Source organism: Nannobrachium achirus (genome assembly GCF_963921795.1).
Source record: "Nannobrachium achirus genome assembly, chromosome: 1".
In the NCBI taxonomy this organism is placed as follows: domain Eukaryota; kingdom Metazoa; phylum Chordata; class Actinopteri; order Myctophiformes; family Myctophidae; genus Nannobrachium; species Nannobrachium achirus.
The window spans coordinates 61,146,963-61,168,116 of record NC_137810.1 but is presented as its reverse complement, the minus strand read 5'-3'; the positions used below and the strand labels follow the sequence as shown (position 1 = coordinate 61,168,116).

Here is a 21,154-nt window from a genome sequence, read left to right as displayed (position 1 = left end):
ACTGGGTTAGTCTACTGACTGGTCCTGAGCAGCCATTTTGGTCATGCACTCCCGTGTCAGCCATCTTATCCATTGTGCTTCTATTGTGTAGCCGCGCGCATTCCCACTGCGCTTCCAGGCCGGCCGGAATATAACGTAAGTTATAAATTAATTGTTTATCTTCGGTTTCTGTTGTTACATTGCATACAAATAATTATCGTGGGTCTAGTCCACGCAATGTGGTGTTTTGCGTGTGTTTAGAAGATCTTGCATATCGCCCGGCAAAATGCTAACGTCAATGCTAACATTGTTATGTTGCTATCGTTTGTTAGCCTAACAAACTATAGCAACATCTTCTAGGATTTCCCCTTCTAAATCGCTTGCTTCTAAACCCGCACATTGCGTGGACTAGATTCTCGAACATTACTTGTATGCATTTATAGACGGTATATAAAATGAATTCAACATAATGACAGAGGATATTGACCAATTCCTTGTGTTGTTTAGACACATCATTTAATGTGTGTCTTTCGTTTTATGTGCGAATTGGTGCTTATTTTTCGCGTGAACGTTGTGAATGTTCTTGGTTATGTATTTGCATTTTATATTGCATAATGATAAAACAAAGGGGGTTCCACACTAGCCGCGGTCACCGCCTCCTAGCAATTCATTTTCAATGGGAGGCGGGCGGCTTTTTCAGCCGCGCAGCGACGTTTTGGGGCGGCGAGGCGAGCGGGCGCGGCCCCGTGAAATCCCCCGCGAGCGTGCTCGTTTGTGCATGCGTACGCGGGCGGTGAGAGATGGATTGTGTTCATCTTTGTGAGATACCGCGCGGCGTTTAATCACTGAGCGAGTGTGTTTGTGTCTCACCGCGGTGCGGCCACCGCTGATCCTAGCGGCAGCCCCGACGGCAACCGCCTGTAGTGTGTAGGGCACCGTTGGCGTTTTTGTCGACACTTATGTGCATGCACTGTAGCTATAATAATGTCCCGCGTGCGCCTACTTGCCTAGCGCCAAGTAGGTGGCATTAGCGCCTCTAGTATTCGCGGGCTTTTGTTACCTATAAAGCTTAGAATTCACGGGCTTTTGTTGTTCCTTATAAAGCTTAGTATTGCGGGCTTTTGTTGCGCAGATCTACGTGATTACATGGTTTTGTGCACACGAACAGCACAGTGACATATTTGCCCATGCTTTTTATTTTCTAATATATACTCTGTGTGCGCGTTCGTGCGCTCGTCCTGTCGACGTGATGTGCTCTCAGAGCATTGGGTGTGTGCGCGTGCGTGCGCGAGCCACGTTTCTCAAAGTGGGGTCCGGGGACCCACAGGGGTCCTTGAGGGAGTCCAAGGGGGTACCCAGATAATTGAATTTTAAGATCCAAATGGACCCTTATTTGTTTGTTACTCTGGAACAAAATGAACCTGTCCTATTGAGTCCACTTGTAAAATTCTCTGTTAAATTTACATTTATTATAGACTGAAATTCCAAGCATACGTCTTCTCTTAAAAGGGGTCCCTGCAGTGTATTGTAGTGGTTAAGATTTTCCTTTTAATTTCCTGACATAAATAAATACTCACTTTCTCATTTGCACATGTTAACCCTACTCCCAGCTGCTTGCCTTTGCCTTTGCTAAGTAAAAATTGCACTTTTTGTGCATCTGGCTGCACTGGAAAGCCAACAGCACTTTATTTTACACCTCTCCTGCTTAGTGGAGAGTGTGGTGTGATAGAGGAGGCCTCCCCGAACGCGTGCGTGTCTCCAAAGTGCCGACGCAAATAGCCGCCTGCTCTCCAGCGCCAACTAGAGTTTGAAAATGTCTGAAAATGTCACTTTTTTGAGTGAGTGGCTACACTGGAAAGCCAACAGAAATTGATTTTACACCTCTCCTGCTTAGCGGAGAGTGTGGTGTGATAGAGGAGGTCTCCCCGAACGCGTGCGTGTGTTCAAAGTGCCGACGCAAAGACCCGCCTCCTGTCCAGTACCCAATTTGTAAAGGCTATGCACTCCAGTGAACTGCATTTATCCATTTATAATGTTTTTTTAATGTTAATAAAACTTTTTTTTTTACCCAGAAACATAATTTAGCATTGTGTGTGTTCGTTTAAATGCTTAATCTATATTTTGAATGTGCATATCATAGGACAATTACTCGTTTTTCAACATTTTTCAATTGCCTCAGGGGTACTCTTATTCTGAAGAGATCGGCACCGGAAGCCTTATTGCAGCTAACGCTAATGCAGCTCACTTCACATAGGCCAACAACACAACGCACTGCCGTCACACAGCACACTGAGCACAGGCAGACTGCCTGGCTGGCTAACTAAAAATGCTTAAAAAGTTTGTTCCAGACGGTCGGAACAGACACATGTAGCATACACATCCCGGGACTATATTTATTCCTTATGATACGATACAGAAAAAGGCGTTCACTTCACGTTTCGTTTCAACACAGAGGACTGGAGTCAATGCCTTTACTGCAGCTTATGGAGGGGATGATGATGATTACACACAGTCACGGCGACCAGATGTTGGATCGTGGCTACTGTCGCTATTTTCAGCGTCGGCTATTTTTGCAGTTGTCTGCTATTTTCACAACGCACCGCGACGTGTTGTGAGCTTGTAGGTCGGCTATTTTCACAATGCACCGCGACGCGTTGTGAGCTTGTAGATCGGCTATTATCACAATGCACTGCGACGCGCTGTGAGCTTGTAGATCGGCTATTTTCACAACGCACCGCGACGCGTTGTTGTGAGCTTGTAGATCGGCTATTTTCAAATAGCTACGGTATAAATTAGGGCTAACGTTAGCAAATAAATGTACTTAATAGTTACTTTACAGTTACACCACTGAACTGATGTTTAAAAAGCAATTAAATTGCTCTTCATTAAGGTACAGTATGAGCTCAAAGCTATTTATCAGAGCATAAAATGAAGGGGGGAAAAATACAATATATTCGTCAATCGCCGATTATTTGTATGACAATAATCATCTGGAGAAATTCCTAATCGTGACAGCCCTAGGACGTCCCACATCTTATCATTTTTAGTGGTTTGATGCGTTTACGGTATTTAGATGAAAGCGGGAGATACAAAGCGTTTTTACCTTTTCCACTTTCAAGAGGGTTTTCATTTTGTTACGGTTTCACCCCCCGAAGACGCCATTTTCGTCTAAATGACCCCCCACAAACGACTATAAATCATTACGTTTACAGTGAACCCCGTTTTAATGTAAAAGGGGCCTGAATTCAACGCTGAGGCTGTTTGTCAATCACTCACTGCCTGTTTGCAACCCTGCGGTGCGTGTGCACCAATGTTAGAGAATGGGCACGCGCGTGCGCGGTAACGTGCGCATTGCTTTTAGGGTCCCAGTTTTAGGCAACAGTGTTTTGCGTCCCGGTTTGAGTGGCTGAAAATATGGTCACCCTATATTAAAATGTTAGGCAGATAGAAGTCAACTACACGTTATTTCGGAATATATGCAGATCTGTGTGAATTGAAGCCAGATATAATTTGAAGTCAAGTGAAATGTAAGCGTAGTGACTGTCAGGCCAGGCTAACGCTCTGTTCTGTCTGTCACTCAGCATGCTCAGGCTCCAGAAGAGGCTCGCCGCCAGCGTCCTGCGCTGTGGCATGAAGAAGGTCTGGTTGGATCCCAACGAGACCAACACAATCGCCAATGCCAACTCCCGTAAGTTATTTTTTTTAAGTGTCTAAAAGACAATGTAGACGCATGTTTACACTGAGAGCTTAAGTAAAGTTTGGTTTATTCTGCAACAACGGTGTGATCATTTCCAGTGTACTATACAACATCTATTAAGGATCAATTCTCGATCTGCCGAGTAGTGCACCAGGACCTCTGCAGAGTTCAGCAGGGCCTTGGAGTTTTGGAAGGCCTCCTCTTGTTTTCTCTTCCAATTCCAACGCACATCTTGCCTTAGTAGCTCATGCAGAGGGGCCAGCAAGGTCGACAGATTGGGCAAGAAACGGCCATAGTAATTCAAGAGTCCTAAATAAGACTTCAATTCAGTGACATTTGTAGGGGCGGGAGCTTCCGCTATGGCTTTCACTTTTTTCTGTACAGGGTGCAGGCCCTGGGCATCCACTCTGTGGCCCAAATACTCCACGGCCTCCTGCATGAAAGTGCACTTACTTCTTCTTAATCTCAGTCCGGCTTCTTTCAACCTGGTCAACACCGTGTCAAGGTTCGCCAGGTGATCTGTCTCAGTTTCACCGCTGACCAAAATGTCGTCCAAATAGACAGCCACAAATGGAATTCCTCTTAACAGACTTTCCATAGTCCGTTGAAATATGGCTGGTGCTGATGCCACCCCGAAAGGTAGCCTGTTGCAGGTGAACAGTCCTCTGTGTGTGTTGACTGTCAGGTATTTCTTTGACTCCTCATCCATGAGGATCTGCTGATAAGCATGACTCATGTCCAATTTGGAAAACTGCTTTCCTCCAGACAAGGCTGCAAATAGATCTTCCACTCGGGGTATGGGATATTGTTCTAGGGAGGAGGCTGTGTTCACTGTGAGTTTGTAGTCACCACATAACCTTATGGTTCCTGTGGGCTTCAAAATCGGGACCACGGGTGCAGCCCACTCAGCATATTTTACTGGTGTAATAACATCGTCCTTTAGCAGCCTGTCTATTTCCTCGTCGACTTTGGTGCGCATAGCATAGGGGTAGCCATTATATGTCCCTTTGTCCTCGTCGCCAATAGATGTTGTATAGTACACTGGAAATGATCACACCGTTGTTGCAGAATAAACCAAACTTTACTTAAGCTCTCAGTGTAAACATGCGTCTGCTCTCTGCAGTGCGCTCCAACATAGACATCATCCGGGGTGAATGCAGGGTCAATGCATGCAGCTACAAAACCTATGTATGCCTGCCCTCTAGTGGCTGCAGTATCAAAGTCCACTGCTAACTCACTATATCACACATATCAACACATATGAGGGCTTGTTGGAAAGGTGTGGTTCTACTGAACTGAGCAATACCAATTGTGTAAAGTTAGCTTGTATACTCATGGAGTTATATCACTAAACGTATATGGTGTCCCAAATGGGGGTAATGTAAACCGTCAGGTCTGAATATACCCAGACCCCGTCCTAATGAACGCTACAATATCACATTTATTAATTTTATTTTCAATTCACTAATCAAGGGTGGACAATGTATACAAATTCACTTGAGGAGATGTCCCTAAAATGTATGAAATGTCCCAGAGAAAATGTGACATTTTATGCATCCTGAACAATGGTGCAGAGAGAAATGCAGGCCTACAGTAGAACTCAAATTATTTAACAAACCTAGCTGAGGGAAACCAAGCTCTACACATTTGATGCTCAAGATTATCCTCATTAGGGGGCACGGTGGTGCAGTGGGTAGAGCTGTCGCCTCACAGCTAGAAGGTCCTGGGGTCGATTCCTGCCGGAGGACGCTGTGGGCACTGGGGGCATGTTCCCTCCTCTGCATCATCAGTGCCTATACCCTAGGTGAGGTTGGCAAAAGGGCCTTTCTATGTGGAGTTTGCATGTTCTCCCCGTGTCTCCTAGGGTAGATAGCCTCACAAAAACATGCAGTAATCCTGGTTTCTATACTGCCTCGCCCTGACCAGCCGGGGCGCCTGATGGAGGGTAAAGGAACTGGTTGGAATAACGTGTTCCTTCCACGCGCTACGTCCAACTGGGGAAACTCCCCCCTGTCAGGTGACAAGAAGCGGCTTGCTCACTCCTTGTGCACTGAAGGAAGCATGAGCTCAGTTCAGGGCTCTCCCCAGGTTGGCAGAGGGAGAGCATAGCCCAGGATTACAGCTTAGGCAATCGGCACTGGGTGAAAAATGGGTTACAAAATCGGGCGATAAAAGGAATGTATATATTAGAAGATTATCCTCATTAAGCAAGTCATTCAATTTGGAGCAGTTTATATAATTTTACACATTTGGTTACATCGAGTTATATTACAGTATTTGGCTCCACCTGTTCTATCTGTATCTTATAGCCTATGTGGGCTTTTTCATAAACTGACAAGTGCATCATTGCAAATATTTTGTAATGTGAAGAGATCAGAAGGACTTACCAAATCAAGTAGCTAATTAGCTTGCTGAAGAGTGACCTGGCTTAAAGTTTCATTTAGTGTAATAGAGCTGACCATTTCACCAGAATGGAACAAGACTTAAATAGTATCACTAGTAACATGGTTACTGTAAAGAGAACCTAATGATAGTGTACGTACAACATCGATACTGTACAAAGTGTATATTATTATAATTATTTATGTTTTAAACAGAATGGAGAGTGATCCACAAACATTCCAAATCTCATCAATGTGGTAAACATTTGGAAAAAGGAAAGAAACAAGACCCACAATGTCAAAAAGGCCACAGCAAAATGCCTTCATTGTACTATATACATTTTGCTGAACAGAGAGATGGTGGTGATCATAAAACCCATACAGTATACATAAAATTACAAATTGACATACTTACTTTCCTTCAAAATAAGGTAGTATACATTATCATGTATCATGTAGTAGAACAAACAATAACTGTACAAGTCTTCTGTGACTGATGTATGCTTTTATATATTGCTGCAACCAAATCGCCCTTCTGGGACAAACAATGAATAAACTTGAACTTGTCTCATCAAGAAGACTGAGAATGGTTGATATTGTTTAACCTGTTTAATACGGGTAGAAATATATATGAGAAGAAAAAAAAAACATTTGTGGGAAGGTCAGTACAAGACCAGTCCTTCATGCAGCATCAGAAAGGTTGATGAAGTTGTACATCAGTGGTTGCTCTCATACCCATAGCTCTGTGTATGATGTCAAATATAAACGCTGCCTTAAAAAACACATCTCTACAATTAAATATAGCAGCTGCCAGATTAAACAAAATAAACAACAGCAGACCAGTATCTATGGCTTATAAGTTAATTGAAGTCATTGGCAAAACTCTTTTCTCTAAAGAAATTGAAGTGATGACACTAAACTAAGGTTTATGATGACATACTGAAGACACTGGTCCATGTCCTTTCTTGATTTACCTGCAGCTCCACAGTGTGGGCACACTTTGGACTTTCTTCTGTGTCATTCAACAGATTGTAATGCTGTATGAGCTTTTCAGTTGGACCATCTAATTTCTTCCTCAGACCTTATGTCACCATAACTTTTTTAGTCTAGCAGCTGCTATGCTTAGTTATAGAGATGTGGTGTTTGATTGATTGATTGATTGATTATTTGAAAAGCAGTAAAAATACAATACAGCAAATCGAGGATTACGCAGAAAAGTCGTGAGACTTATTTCCGCTGAGGTCCTCATACAAATAACAATTACTAATTGTTATTTGTAACAATTGTGTTTAATGCAGCTTTCATGATATTTGGCATCATTCACAAATATATTGTACGAGAGCAACCGCAGATGTACAACTTCATCAACCTTTCTGATGCTGCATGAAGGACCTTGTCTCTGGTACTCTTAGCTGTACCAGTCATAATGGCTGTCAAATGTTATGGTTTTGTACGGGTCTTCCCACAAATGAAAAAATCGTTTTGTATGTTAAACAATGTATCAACCCTATTCCATCTTCTGGTGCATGTATGCTCTCTCTATCAACACTTGCAACTTGTTGCTTACTGCTTTTTTCTTATTTGCTCTACATGATAATAAGATACTTAATTTAGAAATTAAGTATATCGGGTGCCCGCTGGCCTACTGGTTTGGGCGCATACCACTTAGGCATTGCCACATTGGCATGGATGCCTGGCGGCGCCGCCGGTTCAATTCCTCATCCGGACAATCTTTGCCGCATGTTACTCCCCATCTTTCCTGGCAGTCTACTGTCCTATCAATAAAGTCATAAAAGCCCAAAAACAAATCTTTAAAAGAAAGAAAGTATATCATCTGTATATCTGTATACATATCTGTATACATTTGTACAGTACCTACATGTATGTAGACTATAGTGTACGTACAACATAATGTTGTATGTACACTATTGATAGGCTTTATGTACAGTAGTAACCATATTATTGATACCACTTAATGCTCTGTTCCATTCTGGTAAAACAGAGTCAGGGTGCTGTATTGTATTGTCAAGTCAAGTCAATTTTATTTCTAGAGCACATTTAAAAAACACCAGGGTCGACCAAAGTGCTGCACAACATACAATAGGGCTATTGGAGAGGCTCTATTACACTTTATGGAACTTTAAGCTTGGTCACTCTCCACTCTTGATTCGGCAAGGTCGTTCTCATCTTTTCTATTTCCAAAATATTTGCAATGATTTACATGTCAGTTTATGAAGAAGCCCATGTAGGCTATAAGATGCAGAGAGAACAGGTGCAGCCAAATACTGTAGTATAACTTAATTTTAACCAATATGCTAAATGATATAATGTCTATAGGATTGAAAGAGGCTGTTATTATAGGAAAACATTGAGCATCAAATGGGTAGAGCTTGGATTCCCTCAGCCAGGTTTGCTAAATAATTTGAGTGCTACTGTAGCCCTGCATTTCTCAATATTGTTCAGGTTGCATAAAATGGCAAATTTTCGAAACTTTTGGACATTTCATACATTTTAGGGACATCTACTGAAGTGAATTTGTAAACATTTTCCACCCTTGATAACTGAATTGAAAATAAAACTAATCGGTGTGATTTCATTAGGATGGTTTACATTTCCCCCCGTTTGGGACACCATATACGTTTAGTGATATAACTCCACGAGTATACAAGCTACCTTTACACAATTGGTATTGCTCAGTTCAGTAGAACCACACCTTTCCAACAAGCCCTCATATGTGTTGATATGGCAATCCATGGCCGAGTCACTACAAAGTGAAAAGAGCACTCTACATAGATTTACATTTTCGCCTATTGTAGGTATGTGTTCAAATGACTATAACTCCCATTTCAATTTAGATATTCACATTAGGTCTCCTGTAGAATGTAGAGGGATGTCCTGGCATCAAGTATGCCAAGTTTCAAACCTCTCAGACCTTCCATTGTGAATCTACATGAGTTTATATGCCTCAACCCCCAGACGGACAGGCTTTATTTTTAATTTTGGGAGTATAACTTTATATATAGTCCAAGCGTTTCAGGCACACATCGTGCACTTTATGAAAGAAGCATGACATTTGGCACACAGTTAGAACATGCCATATGGAACATTTTTGGCTATAGGGGCATCGCAGATTCGTCTTGGGAAACTTGTGAGCCAATCAAAGTTGCTCTCATAGACTTTACTATAGAGTCAAATAAATACAAAAAATAAATATGCTTTAAGTAGCATGTGAGGGGTCAAACTAGGTGTTATTCGGGATTCTGAATCCAATGCAAGCATTTGTTTTGCACGAAAAACATTCCTTTCCGAGAAAGGGCCGCCACGAAACTTTGAAAAGTGATGACTCATCACTAAACCATAGATTTATGGGGTCCGTTTTTTGCCCAAGGAATGTTTTTCCTGCAAAACAAATGTTTGCACAAGTTTCCCAAGACAAATCTGCGATGCCCCTATAGCCAAAAAAAATCCATATGGCATGTTCTAACTGTGTGCCAAATTTCATGCTTCTTTCATAAAGTGCACGATTACATCAAAATACTGCCCGAAACGCCTGCACTAATATCAATTTCACCACTTTTGCAGTCAAATATTTTTATACAAGAATCCATTTCATGTATGGGAGACCTTAGAGATGAGGAAAAACTATGTTGTGTTTGGTCCTAACTCCGGTAGGGGTATCTCGAAAACTAAAGCACTTTTGGGCTATTTGTCACTCGTCTATTAATCTGGCGACCCCCCCACGTCCCAACATTTTGCAGGTTTCATTGGTATGCGTAAAGTGACAAGTATATCTCTTGCTATATAGGCCAGCAGATCCGCAAGCTGGTGAAGGATGGTCTCATCATCCGCAAACCTGACCTTATGCACTCCCGTGCCCGCTGCCGCAAGAACACACTGGCACGTCGCAAGGGAAGACACATGGGTGTCGGTAAGCATACCCATAATAAGAACTACATGTGATATTCATCTATTAAGGCTACATGAATGGCATTTAGTCAGAGCTACACTTGGTGTTTTAGCAAAGAAGTCTCAACTAGTGGCACTGTATTGTATGATATATGTGGCTAATGAATACTTGTTTCCTAGGTAAGAGAAAGGGTACAGCCAATGCCCGTATGCCAGAGAAGTTGTGCTGGATGCGCCGCATGAGGATCCTGCGCCGTCTTCTGCGTCGCTTCAGGGAGTCCAAGAAAATTGACAGGCACATGTAAGTTCATGACATCATGATTTGGTTATGAACAGAATTACGTACTGTATGCTTTTTACTGTTGCATGTTAAGGCTCTTGAAGGTGTTGCTAATAATTCTCTGCTCTCATAGGTACCACAGCCTGTACCTTAAGGTCAAGGGTAACATGTTCAAAAACAAGCGTATCCTTATGGAACACATTCACAAGCTGAAGGCTGACAAGGCTCGCAAGAAGCTTCTGAGGTAAGTCTAAACCATATTCATGCTCTACAATGCCCCTGAAGTTGTAGGGCCTTAGTGTTTGTGGCACATCCCCTGATCTTAAAATATGAAGTTTAGATTAGAATTTGCACATAAGATGGAAATAAAATCAGAAAGGCAAAATGTCTTAAATATTTAATTGCATTGTTTAAAACTTATTCAGTTGTGTTTGGGACCACCATACGGTATTTTGCTCTTTGAATACCACTTGTAGAACTATCTTTGAATTGCAACCCATATTTGTTTTGATTTGTCCCCAGCTAAGATTGACTAGTTAACAGTAAAGATATGCAATCTATTGAATTACTGAATGAGACGTGTGTCTGTGCTGGTATACATTTATTTTAAATCGAAGCAATCACTTCTCTCCCTTCCCTATAGTGACCAGGCCGAGGCTCGCCGTACCAAAACAAAGGAGGCCCGTAAGCGCAGAGAGGAGGCCGATCGTAAGCGCAGAGAGGAGGAGGAGGCCGAACGTAAGCGCAGAGAGGAGGCCGAACGTAGGCGCAGAGAGGACTTACCCGAATACGACTTCTTAGAGCCAAGGGGCTCTCCAAAATGGCCAAGAAATTAGCCAAAGAGGGCGGCGAAGAGGCCGCCAAAACGTCCGAGATGCTCGCTAAAAAGGCCAAGAGAAGTATCAAAAAGGCCAAGATGCTTGTCAAAAAGGCCAAAGAGGTCGGCAAAGATCAATAATCCAAACCCCAACCCCCCAGCTCCCCCCAGTTAAGAGGTTTCTGAGTTAAGAGGTTTCTGACAGCTGTTAAAGTAACGTTGAAGTAACTGTAACTGTTAAAGTAGATGTTAAATTGGTATTGTTGCTGTATTGCGAGTGTAAACTGCTGTAAAGCAGCTTCTCCTATGCATTCATCATTCATACTTGTCTTTTGTAACATGACTTGTTGTCTAAGCTATTCCTTTGTTGTACTCTCTCTTTGCTATATTAAATCTCTTTGCTATATTAAAGCTCTTGGGCTGCTCCTAAATCTCCTTTCGCTCTATTGTATGCGATGATGCATAAAACTGACCCACGCAAATACATGTACAGATATTACGGTTTACATCAGGGTTCCCAAATAGGCGGCCCGTGGGCCATTTGCGGCCTGCGGGGGGCTACTGTCTGGCCCACACCATCCCCAGTAATAATGGTGGTATAAGAGCAGCAACAACACTAGTATCGTCGTTGTCGGGTGGAAATCTCGTATCAACACATTTGTACGCTCTTTCCCAAATCATACAAGGCCGTCGCACAAAAGTAGTGAAAACAGCAGATCTACAAGCACACAACGCCTCGCACAGCTGTTTTCACTAGTTTAAATAATTTTTAAAATGATAAATGCAAAAACGAACGGTTTTGGACATACAAGATCTTCACCCGATAACGACGATATCTGAACTGTCGCTGGAGTAGCGGGAACGACGCCGTCGCCCCCTGCAATGTTGTGGCCCTCGGCTTGGTACCCTAGACATGATTCAATGTTGTGGCCCTCGGCTTGGTACTCTAGACATAATTCAATGTTGTGGCCCTCGGCTTGGTACCCTAGACATAATTCAATGTTGTGGCCCTCGGCTTGGTACCCTGTAGACATAATTCAATGTTGTGGCCCGTTGTTGTGTATGTACTGAGGTGAAAGTATCGGCTCGTACCTCGTAGCATAGAAGGATTTAAGATACATTAAAAAAATCTGTCAAATCTCATTGGTAGTGAGTGAGTAAAAGTGATATTTCACTTTAAAAAAAAAACCTTTGGTCTGATAAAATTAATATCAAATATCTGAATACTGAATCAAGCAACTTAAAACGTGTCCAGGGTGTTCACAAAAGCCTGACTTGAAGAGATAAAATTAAAGACGATAAAATGACCAAAGGTTGTTTTGAAAGTGAAATATCCCTAGGCCTCGAATTATTGAACGCTTTAACCAGTGAAAAATAGCAGATATACAAGCTCACAACGCTGCGAGCTTGTAGATCTGCTATTTTTGAAAAAGTCGTGAAAATATGTGCAAATCTTTGAATATATGTATCTTTTGAAGCAAACGTTTTTTAACTCAAATTTTGCTTCTGGGTGGTCCCTGGAACTAAATATTTTGAGATGGGGGTCCGTGGCCAAATAAATATCAGTTTGGGGGGCCTTCACATGAAAAGGTTTGAGAACCACTGACATAGTAGTCTCTCAAAACTGAGCTCCAGTTAAGTGAAAAGGACCTTTCTTTGACGATGGCTGGCCTGATTGCTGACATAGAAACATAGGGTTTTTAAAAAAACCTTAGAAGGATTCAAAAGACACTTATAGAATCGGGTCAAAATTCAAATTTTCACGATAAAAAAAAAATAGCAGATCTACAAGCTCGCTGTGAGCTATTGTTCAATAGTTAAAACATAAAATAATGATACACAATAATGTGTACCCGTTCTAAATGGGTTCAGTCCAGTGCTTGAGCAGGTGTGATCCAGGCAGCCATCCTGCTCAGTGTGTGTGGGGTGTGGGTGGACGTGGGGATCGAACCCTACCTCCCCCTGGGGGAGAGCCGCCCGGGCCTGGCGCTGAGCCACACCCACTCCCACAACCTCCGGAACCTGCGGCAGGGGGCGGGGCTTCTTCACCCCAAGAGCGGAGACGGCGAGGACGGCGACGAAGATTCCGACGCGCCGACGCCTCCTGAGCTGGGTGCGATCACTGGACAGAATGCAGGTGATAAGATTATTCACCAAAGGCAGCACAGTAGCTAAGATACAGAAACCACTTGAATCCCAGGGGGGTCCAGAGGAAAAATCTGCCTAAAATGCTTGCCCAAATTGGAACAGTTGTGGACACAAAACTACAATGATTGTGGCTACTCTTGACCCACCAAATGTAAGGTAACATCTGAAAATTCACAAATGCAGTGTAAAACATCACATTTCTCTTACCAACTTTATAATATGATAGAGATCATAATATAGATACATTATAACATAAATAGTAACACAACCGACTCCAGTATAAATGTGTGCCTTTTCAACATTGTTTTCATGAGGTTAAAAGGTACAAAGATTTCCAAAGTGAAAAGAGAACCTGTTTTGATGGAAAAGGTGACTCCTACTGACTGTTTATAATCCGCGTCCAGTGTGCGTTTCCCTTGAGGTGTATACATTAAGTAAACTACAATACTTTCACTAGTAGATATACTGGAACAACATATATTACTTACTTTTAAGGTGAAACTTGTACCAGTAACAGGAGGACCAATATGTGCATCTTGGACCATTCTCCTCTGTAAGCAGCTGCTGACAGAGCTGATGAAGCTGGACTTGCCAGCATCAACTGCTCCACAGAGCAGAATCCTCATGTGTTTGACGTTCTCATTTTCAGGCTGGTATTCCTTCATCCAGTTAAGCAGTGTCTCTTTGTCACTGAAGAAATACAATGAAATAGACAAATCATTGACATAGATTTAAATGTAATCTTTTAAGAGATAATGTTAAGCGGTACCTGTACTGTATATTGCAGGGGGTTTCAAACTGTTTTAACTCAGGGCACCACCTGTAAATAACGTTTTCATCCATGGCACCCCTGAATTACACTGTAAATGTTTAGAATCTTACATCCTATCTGAGAAATATCAGTTTCCATCAGAACTGAGTGAGTGAAAATAACTTTATACTTGACGTTTAACCACTTGAACCCCAGCATGCCTATTCTGGGAGAAGGTTATTACTATTTGTGGTGAAGAGATTTGTCCTAGATGGAAAAATAACTCATCAAGTACAGTGCAAATCAGGTCTGTTTTACTAAGCATAGTGAAGTGATATTAATGTAGTGATATTGATGAATTCCAAATATTATCAAATGATCTCGCGGCGCCCCTGGACTGGCATCACGGCACCCCAGGGTGCCTCGATCGTCACCCACTTTGAAAACCCCTGGTATATTGAATAGATGTAGGTGATTTAGGTGGGTTTCCAGGAAGCTATGGATACATTTGGGAATGAATGAATGGACCATTGTAAACCGCTTTGAGTTCGCAACTTGCTTAGAAAAGCGCTATAAAAATGCTATCCATTATTATTATTTTGTTATTTTCTCAGAAATGACCACAATGATTCCAAGTGTCACAACACTACAGTTGTCATTTCACATTCATGAATAAGGCCATGGGTCTTATATGATACCATGGCATACAATATTATGTTAAGATGCTGTGCACAATATAATGAAATAATCTCCCATTACACACAAGATAAATGAGAACTAATTAGACAGAGACTCTTTTATAATTTTAGAATTTCCTTACTAAAAGTTGACATCTCTCCATGGGGTTTCAGTGTACTGTTTCTTCTTGGCTGAGAGAGAGAGAGAGAGAGAGAGAGAGAGAGAGAGAGAGAGAGAGAGAGAGAGAGAGAGAGAGATGTCTCTGTTATTCAGCCAACCACTGTGTCCTTGAAGGAATTTTGTTCAAAATGGTCTGACATCTGACATTAGAATATGGTTTCTCTTTATGTTTGTAATGCAACTTACAAAACCAGGACATCCTTAAATGGATTTTGAAGTGATCTGGTAATTTAAAAAAAAAGAAAGAAAAAGAAACAAAGCATGTTATCAGACCGAGAGCACAACAGCTTGTTTAGTTCTCATTGTGACATTATTACTATATTCATACTGATATCATATTCTGGTAAAGTATATTTAGTTGTGTAACTGATGTTCTGATCCAGAATAACAATGGATAAGTGTATTTGGGTTTAAGTCTCTTCTGTCCTGCCGATGTGTCCTTAAGCAAGACACAGGTCCCTAACAAGCTTTAAGAAGTATCGTTCTTCACCTGACCTGTACTCAGATCTCCATGTAGTGGAGACCTCTTTAAAGAAGAAATAAGAAAAAACATAACAATATTGATGTGAAAATGTATGCTAATTAGTAAGGCCAGACAGGGCCTTGGGCCGGCCCAGTTAGGGCCCAGTTAGTGCCAGGCCTTCATTTCCGGGCCTGTTGAGAATGCTGAGCTGGTCGAGTCATCATTGTGATGTCAGAACAGGTCAGTGCAAATTAACACATTGAATGCCCCTAGATGGTGCCAGAGTTATCCCCTCTGAGTGCCCAGATCCACCTCCATTGTAGAATACAAGGCCCTGCTGCGTCAGGTGTGACAGACAGACATGAGCTGGAGGTTTTCATACTACGGTCGCAATAATTTTTTGAGTGGAATAAAGGAAGCTACAAGTGTGAAGAAATGTCTTGTGGTGGGTGGGTGATTCCTCTCATGAAAACAGAACAAGAAGGGACAGTACAACCACAGTCTGGTACTGTTGTACTGGGAGCTGACCAGTACAACCACGGTCTCATACTCAGACATCCTGAGTCTCTCGGGAGTTGCGTGAGTCTCCAGGAAATTAGTGTCTGCTGACTCTGCTCCCGGACACCTGTGAGTGGCAGTTAATCTCCTGGAAATGCCGACCACTACCGCAAATGCAGCGCTGCTGTTGGGTTGAGCTGGAAATGAAAATCTCCAGAATGGGATACTGTGCATATTAACTGGCCACAGCTCCACTAGAGCATTTAGGGTGTTCTGTGCATTGTTCAAGGGCACTTCAGCTGTGTTGATGAGGGAGGGTGAGTGGTGACCATTCACTTCCCCTCACAGATTATTTTAATCAAACCTGGAACCTTCCTGGCAACAAGTGTGCTCCTCTAACCCAATGGTTCTCAACATGTGGGTCGGGACCCCCAGAGGGGTCGCCAAATTATTTTGGGGGGGTCCCAAGATGAATAACTTGTAAATGTAAATGTGCAAACATTGTTTTCTCACTCAACAGTAAACAAACCAAGATAACGTTTAAGTGTATAGAGAGTTATTTTCACATTTCTAAAGTGACAATTTAATGACTTTTTAATACCTCTACAATGACAAATTCAATTATTGGGGGCAGCATTTGTGAAGAAATTGTAAAAATAGCAGATCTACATGCTCACAACGTCTCACAACGTGTTGTGAGCATGTAGATCTGCTATTTTCCCAATAGAACCGTGTTATACAAAATTTACTCTTAGGGGTCCCCAGTTCAAATATGATTATTTTGGGGGTCGCAGCCTGAAAAGGTTGAGAACCACTGCTCTAACCTTTAGGCCATTGTTGTACCACCATGTACTAGTGCTGTACTATACACTGTACTCACTCAACCCGTCTCCTTTCTGAAAGACCGACACACCGAATAGAAAAAACAACAATAGTGACTTCCAACAAACAACAACCATTTCAACTTTGTCGACTGCAACCATGTCATCAGGACATCTTCAGGTACACACACACACACACACACACACACACACACACACACACACACACACACACACACACACACACACACACACACACACACACACTGAACTCACCCGCTTAATTAGACCTCTTTCTGATCTTTATCTCCACTCATGTTGGTGGAATCCAGTTGGTCACATCTCCTGTTAGCTTCAGTACACGTCCACAGAGAGGTGAGTTGATCTGAACCACAGAGAGGCTAAGAGGGCGGAGCCTGCGTCTATAGGGTGGATCCTCAGAAAGAGAGAGAGAAGTTATCCAACGTTTTTCATTTATTTTTAATAATTATTTTGTATTTCATTTCATGAAAATTTCATTTTCAATTATTAAAAATAAATGAAAAAAGATTACTGAAAAAACACGGCCTGCTCACGTATTAGGAGCGTAGTATGAGTCACGAGAAAAATAATGGGTGTTTTTAATGAATCTAATATTGTTAAAATGGAGTTTGAAGTTACAATGGGTGTGTATGTGGAGAGGAACTGGAGGTGGAGGGCCTCGTAACATTTACATCAAATATCTAAATATTGAATATTAAAAACTGTTCAGGGTGTTCATAAAAGCCTGATTAGACGATAAAATTACCCTTTTTTTTAAGTGAAATATCCTTTTAAGGTATTTACACACCGGGGGCGAATTAGCGATTTTTTTTTTTTTTAAGACCTCAAGTAAATGTACTTTAGTTACTTTACACCACCTGCTGCTGCTGCAGGCTGCCTGTCTGCAGGGGAACGGTGCAGTGGTGACCTCTCTGCTGTGCTGTGATGTGATGTGATGTGCTGTGCTGTGCTGTGCTGTGATGTGATGTGATGTGTGAGCCGCCCAGCCCCAAACAACTCGCACAACAAACTTTATTCAATTTGGCGAATTTTATTCGCTTATTCGCGTCGCATTCTGGTGTGTATGGGAATAGGCGTAACGTAAGGCGGATAATTCACTTTTTAGGGTCGCTTTTTGCGACAGATTTTTTTATGCATAGGCCTCTGGACAGTACGTTGTACGATTTCCGTGAGAAATGATGCGAAGGAGTGTAATGACGTAGCGAGTTCGGGGGAGTGTTCTGGAGGTTGCGTGCGCTCACGTGGTCGGGACCTGCGCGTCCCGCCCCTATACAATATATAGGTAGACCTGCCTGTAGGTAAGGTATTGTTGCGCAAGCTACTGCTGCTGCTACGCATGGCTGTCTCGAGGGGCTACTGGTTGTTTGTGCTGCTGACTTCTGCTTGGATCATGTCTTTCGCGTCTTTAGCCGCTGTCTACGCTAGGATCAAGGGATTCAAGGCAAGGTTGTATGGGAAAAACTTTGGGATTGTGGATTCGGGTAGACACTGCTGTGTTCTAGTACTGCTTCAACAAGTGTGTGGGTCTCCGCTAATGTTGCTAATTCCCAGCTGATTTCTGCAGTGCAGTGCTGCTGATCCTTGCGGCAGTTGTCGTCGTGGCTAGGCTAATTTAGTGTGTTTGTGCTGTTGTTGTTGTTGCTTAGCTAACTTAATTGTGCCTTTGTAGGCCATTGCTCTTCTTGTTTCGGCTGCTCACTATTGCTAAAGCTCATTTTTAGCTGCTGTGATCAAGGCAAGGCTTATGGCATAACTGTTGGGTTTGTTGTTGGTAGTAAACACGGCTGAGGTCTACTTCTAACTACTGTTTCATCAAGGTAATGTTGCCCATTCCAGCGATTTTTGCATACTACAGATCAAGATGGAAGTAGTTGTGGCTACTGGCTAATGCTAAAATAACTTCATTGTGCTTGGCTTGCTTGCGACCGTTCGCTATAAAGGTAAACTCAGTTGGTTGTGCTTATCGGGAACAGTGGTGTGTCGTGGTGAGCTAGCCGTATCTGCTACTGTTGAGCAGCGTTCCTTTCTTCAGTCAGCCAAGGGCTAGCTTTGCTTGTTGTTAGCCGGCTAGCTTCTAACTTCTGTAAGGATAGCTGTTAGCTGGTAAAACAGCTTGCTAGCCATGTTCTAGGCACAAGTATGGCCCCGTGTGAAAACGTTGCCTCTATTAACAGTAATGTCTCATGTCAGGAGGAATACATTAATTTGTAGGTTGCGCGTGTCAGTAAGCGGCATATTATAACTCTATGAATCTACCTAGCAGAGCTTTACGTCTTCACGGAGGAGGTTTACGGTAGCACATACTAAGCGCTGCGTGTGGGAAATGTAGTTCTCTATCATGCCAAGCCTCGGCGTTGTGCTAGAAGTAATAGTCGTATGAACTACACGTCGGGCCAGGAGGAAAGCATTCGATTCAGGCTTCGTCGCAGCGTGCTTAATCTAGTTAGTATCTGGGGCCTATATCGTTCTGCCTCTCCTTGGGTCATGTGTATGTTTTGCACTGTCTGGCCCTCGCGGGATGAATGATTAAAACATTGATCGCCGCTCGCTATTATAACTCTATGGCCGCTCGTTTGAGAAGCTATAAAGGATGTCTGTCTGCGCGGGCTCCTGGGAGGAGGAACCCGCTAGCTCATAGGTGCCATAGTTTACGTGCGATCAATGTTTTGCTTCCGCTAACGCAAGTCGTGCCTGTCTGACCTGACGTCACCAGTTGAGTCGCTAGTGCATGCAGGGAAACGTAGTCTACTCTAAAGCTAACCATTCTCTTCAGTTTTCAGCATCCATCAGCTGCAGCTCATCAGCTTTTTTCTTCGCATCGCAGGCTATTAGTTAAAGTTGATAAGTTCTAAGTTGTCAGTTGTGCTGCTATATTAAATGCTAAATAAATACGCCAATTGTTGCTGCTGCCGCAGTCGGATACTGTCATGTCTCCGTGGTTTCGGCGGAGGCTAGCTCTACTCAAGCTGCTAATGCTGCTGTTATGGCTGCTAATAATTACAACTGACGCTTCCGCTTGTAGGATGCTGACATCATGTTATCTGTGCAGTTCATGCTCAGTGCCACGTGTCTGATACTAACATTATTTGTATCATTACAGCTCCTGGCTAAAGCACTTCTGGTCCGCTGCAATCGTTACTGCTTCATGTTAAAGCTGCTACCAGTGTATCAGAAGTAAAAGTGATTTAATTTAAATGTCGTTTCAAACTAAGGTTATAGTATTGGGTCACATAGCACACTTTATGTTTTCTTACAGCTCATGCTAAAGCTAATACATGTTGGTTGCTAACATCCTGTTTATTATTTCAGCTCAAGGCTGGAGCGGCTGCAGGCCCACGGCTTCTGCATCAGGTTATCATGGCAGCTTTATGCTAAAGCGGCTACATGTTCCACTAATCATGTTTTACTTTATAGCTTCTTGCTGCGGCCGCTACATGTCTGCTGCTAACATTTCTATATTTTCAGCTCGTGCTGGAGTGGCTGCATAGCTGCTACTGCAGCAGCTAACATAATCTTTATCACTGCAGATCCATGCCGGAGCTGTGGCAGGCCCGCTACTACAGCAGCATTTTGATCATTGCAGCTTCTGGCTAATCTCCTACAGCTTCTGGCTAAGCTCCTACAGGTTCCGCTAACAGTGCGTTTTTCTTCATAGCTTCTTGCTTCGGCTGCCACATGCCTGCTAACAGGTTTTCAGATTCGGGCTGGAGCTGATGCATGGCTGTCGCTACAGCATGTTTGCCATTGCAGCGTCGTGCTGCAGTGGCTGCGTTGTCTATTAACATGTTATTATCTTTATAGCTTCGTCCACGGCTGTAGAATACCATGAGGCCAGTCAGGAGTCGATTAGCACTGCAGAGGGCTTTGCTTCTACAGCATCGGCCAACCCAAGCAAGGCGGTCGTCACGCCTGCCAGCCCACCCGCCGCCTGCCCGCTAGCCCGCCGCCTGCCTGCTGCCCGCTAGCCCGCCGCCTGCCTGCTGCCCGCGAGCCCACCCGCCAGCCCGCTGCCCGTGAGCCCACCCGCCTGCCCGCGAGCCCACCCGCCAGCCCGCCGTGTCGTGCTAGAAGCTCATGGGGCGCAGGCTCGTCTTCCGGAGGCGCAACACGCCGACGCCGCCATCATGCCGCAAAGGAACCTGGGAACTGCAGTTCCAGCACCAGTGGCGGGAACTCCATTCCTCTCACCAGCAACAGCTATCCTAGAAGCACTGCGGAGCCAGACTCTAGCAGGTAAATAGCAGTGCATTTGCTTGTTCGGTGCTGTTGGGGTTTCAGTCGCTTTAAGCTTGGAAACAATAGGTAGCCTTAGTAAATAGCAGCACATTAGCTTGGTTGGTATATTGGCTTGGCCGCTCTTGCATTGCTTGACTTAAAAGTCAAGATGTGGTTTTGTTGAGTTTCTTATATTACGCATCAGCAGACTCTGGAGCAGAACTAATTCACTTTTCCGTCCTTTATTTCCATGCTGAAACATCCGCCTGATGTCTGCCCCCGGCACCCATGACACGAG

At 43.2% G+C, this 21,154-nt stretch overlaps 1 protein-coding gene across 1 annotated transcript; it reads left to right on the top strand.

Moving 5' to 3' along the window:
- Positions 1-3,561: 3,561 nt before the first annotated feature.
- LOC308289174 (large ribosomal subunit protein eL19-like) lies at positions 3,562-15,632 on the top strand (the record flags this gene model as incomplete). Its single annotated transcript, XM_080730776.1, has 7 exons — positions 3,562-3,667; positions 9,863-9,985; positions 10,144-10,264; positions 10,377-10,487; positions 10,887-11,005; positions 12,949-13,197; positions 15,604-15,632. The coding sequence occupies 7 exons, from the start codon at positions 3,562-3,564 to the stop codon at positions 15,630-15,632; spliced, it is 858 nt and encodes a 285-aa protein (XP_080586902.1).
- Between the last annotated feature and the right edge of the window lie 5,522 nt (positions 15,633-21,154).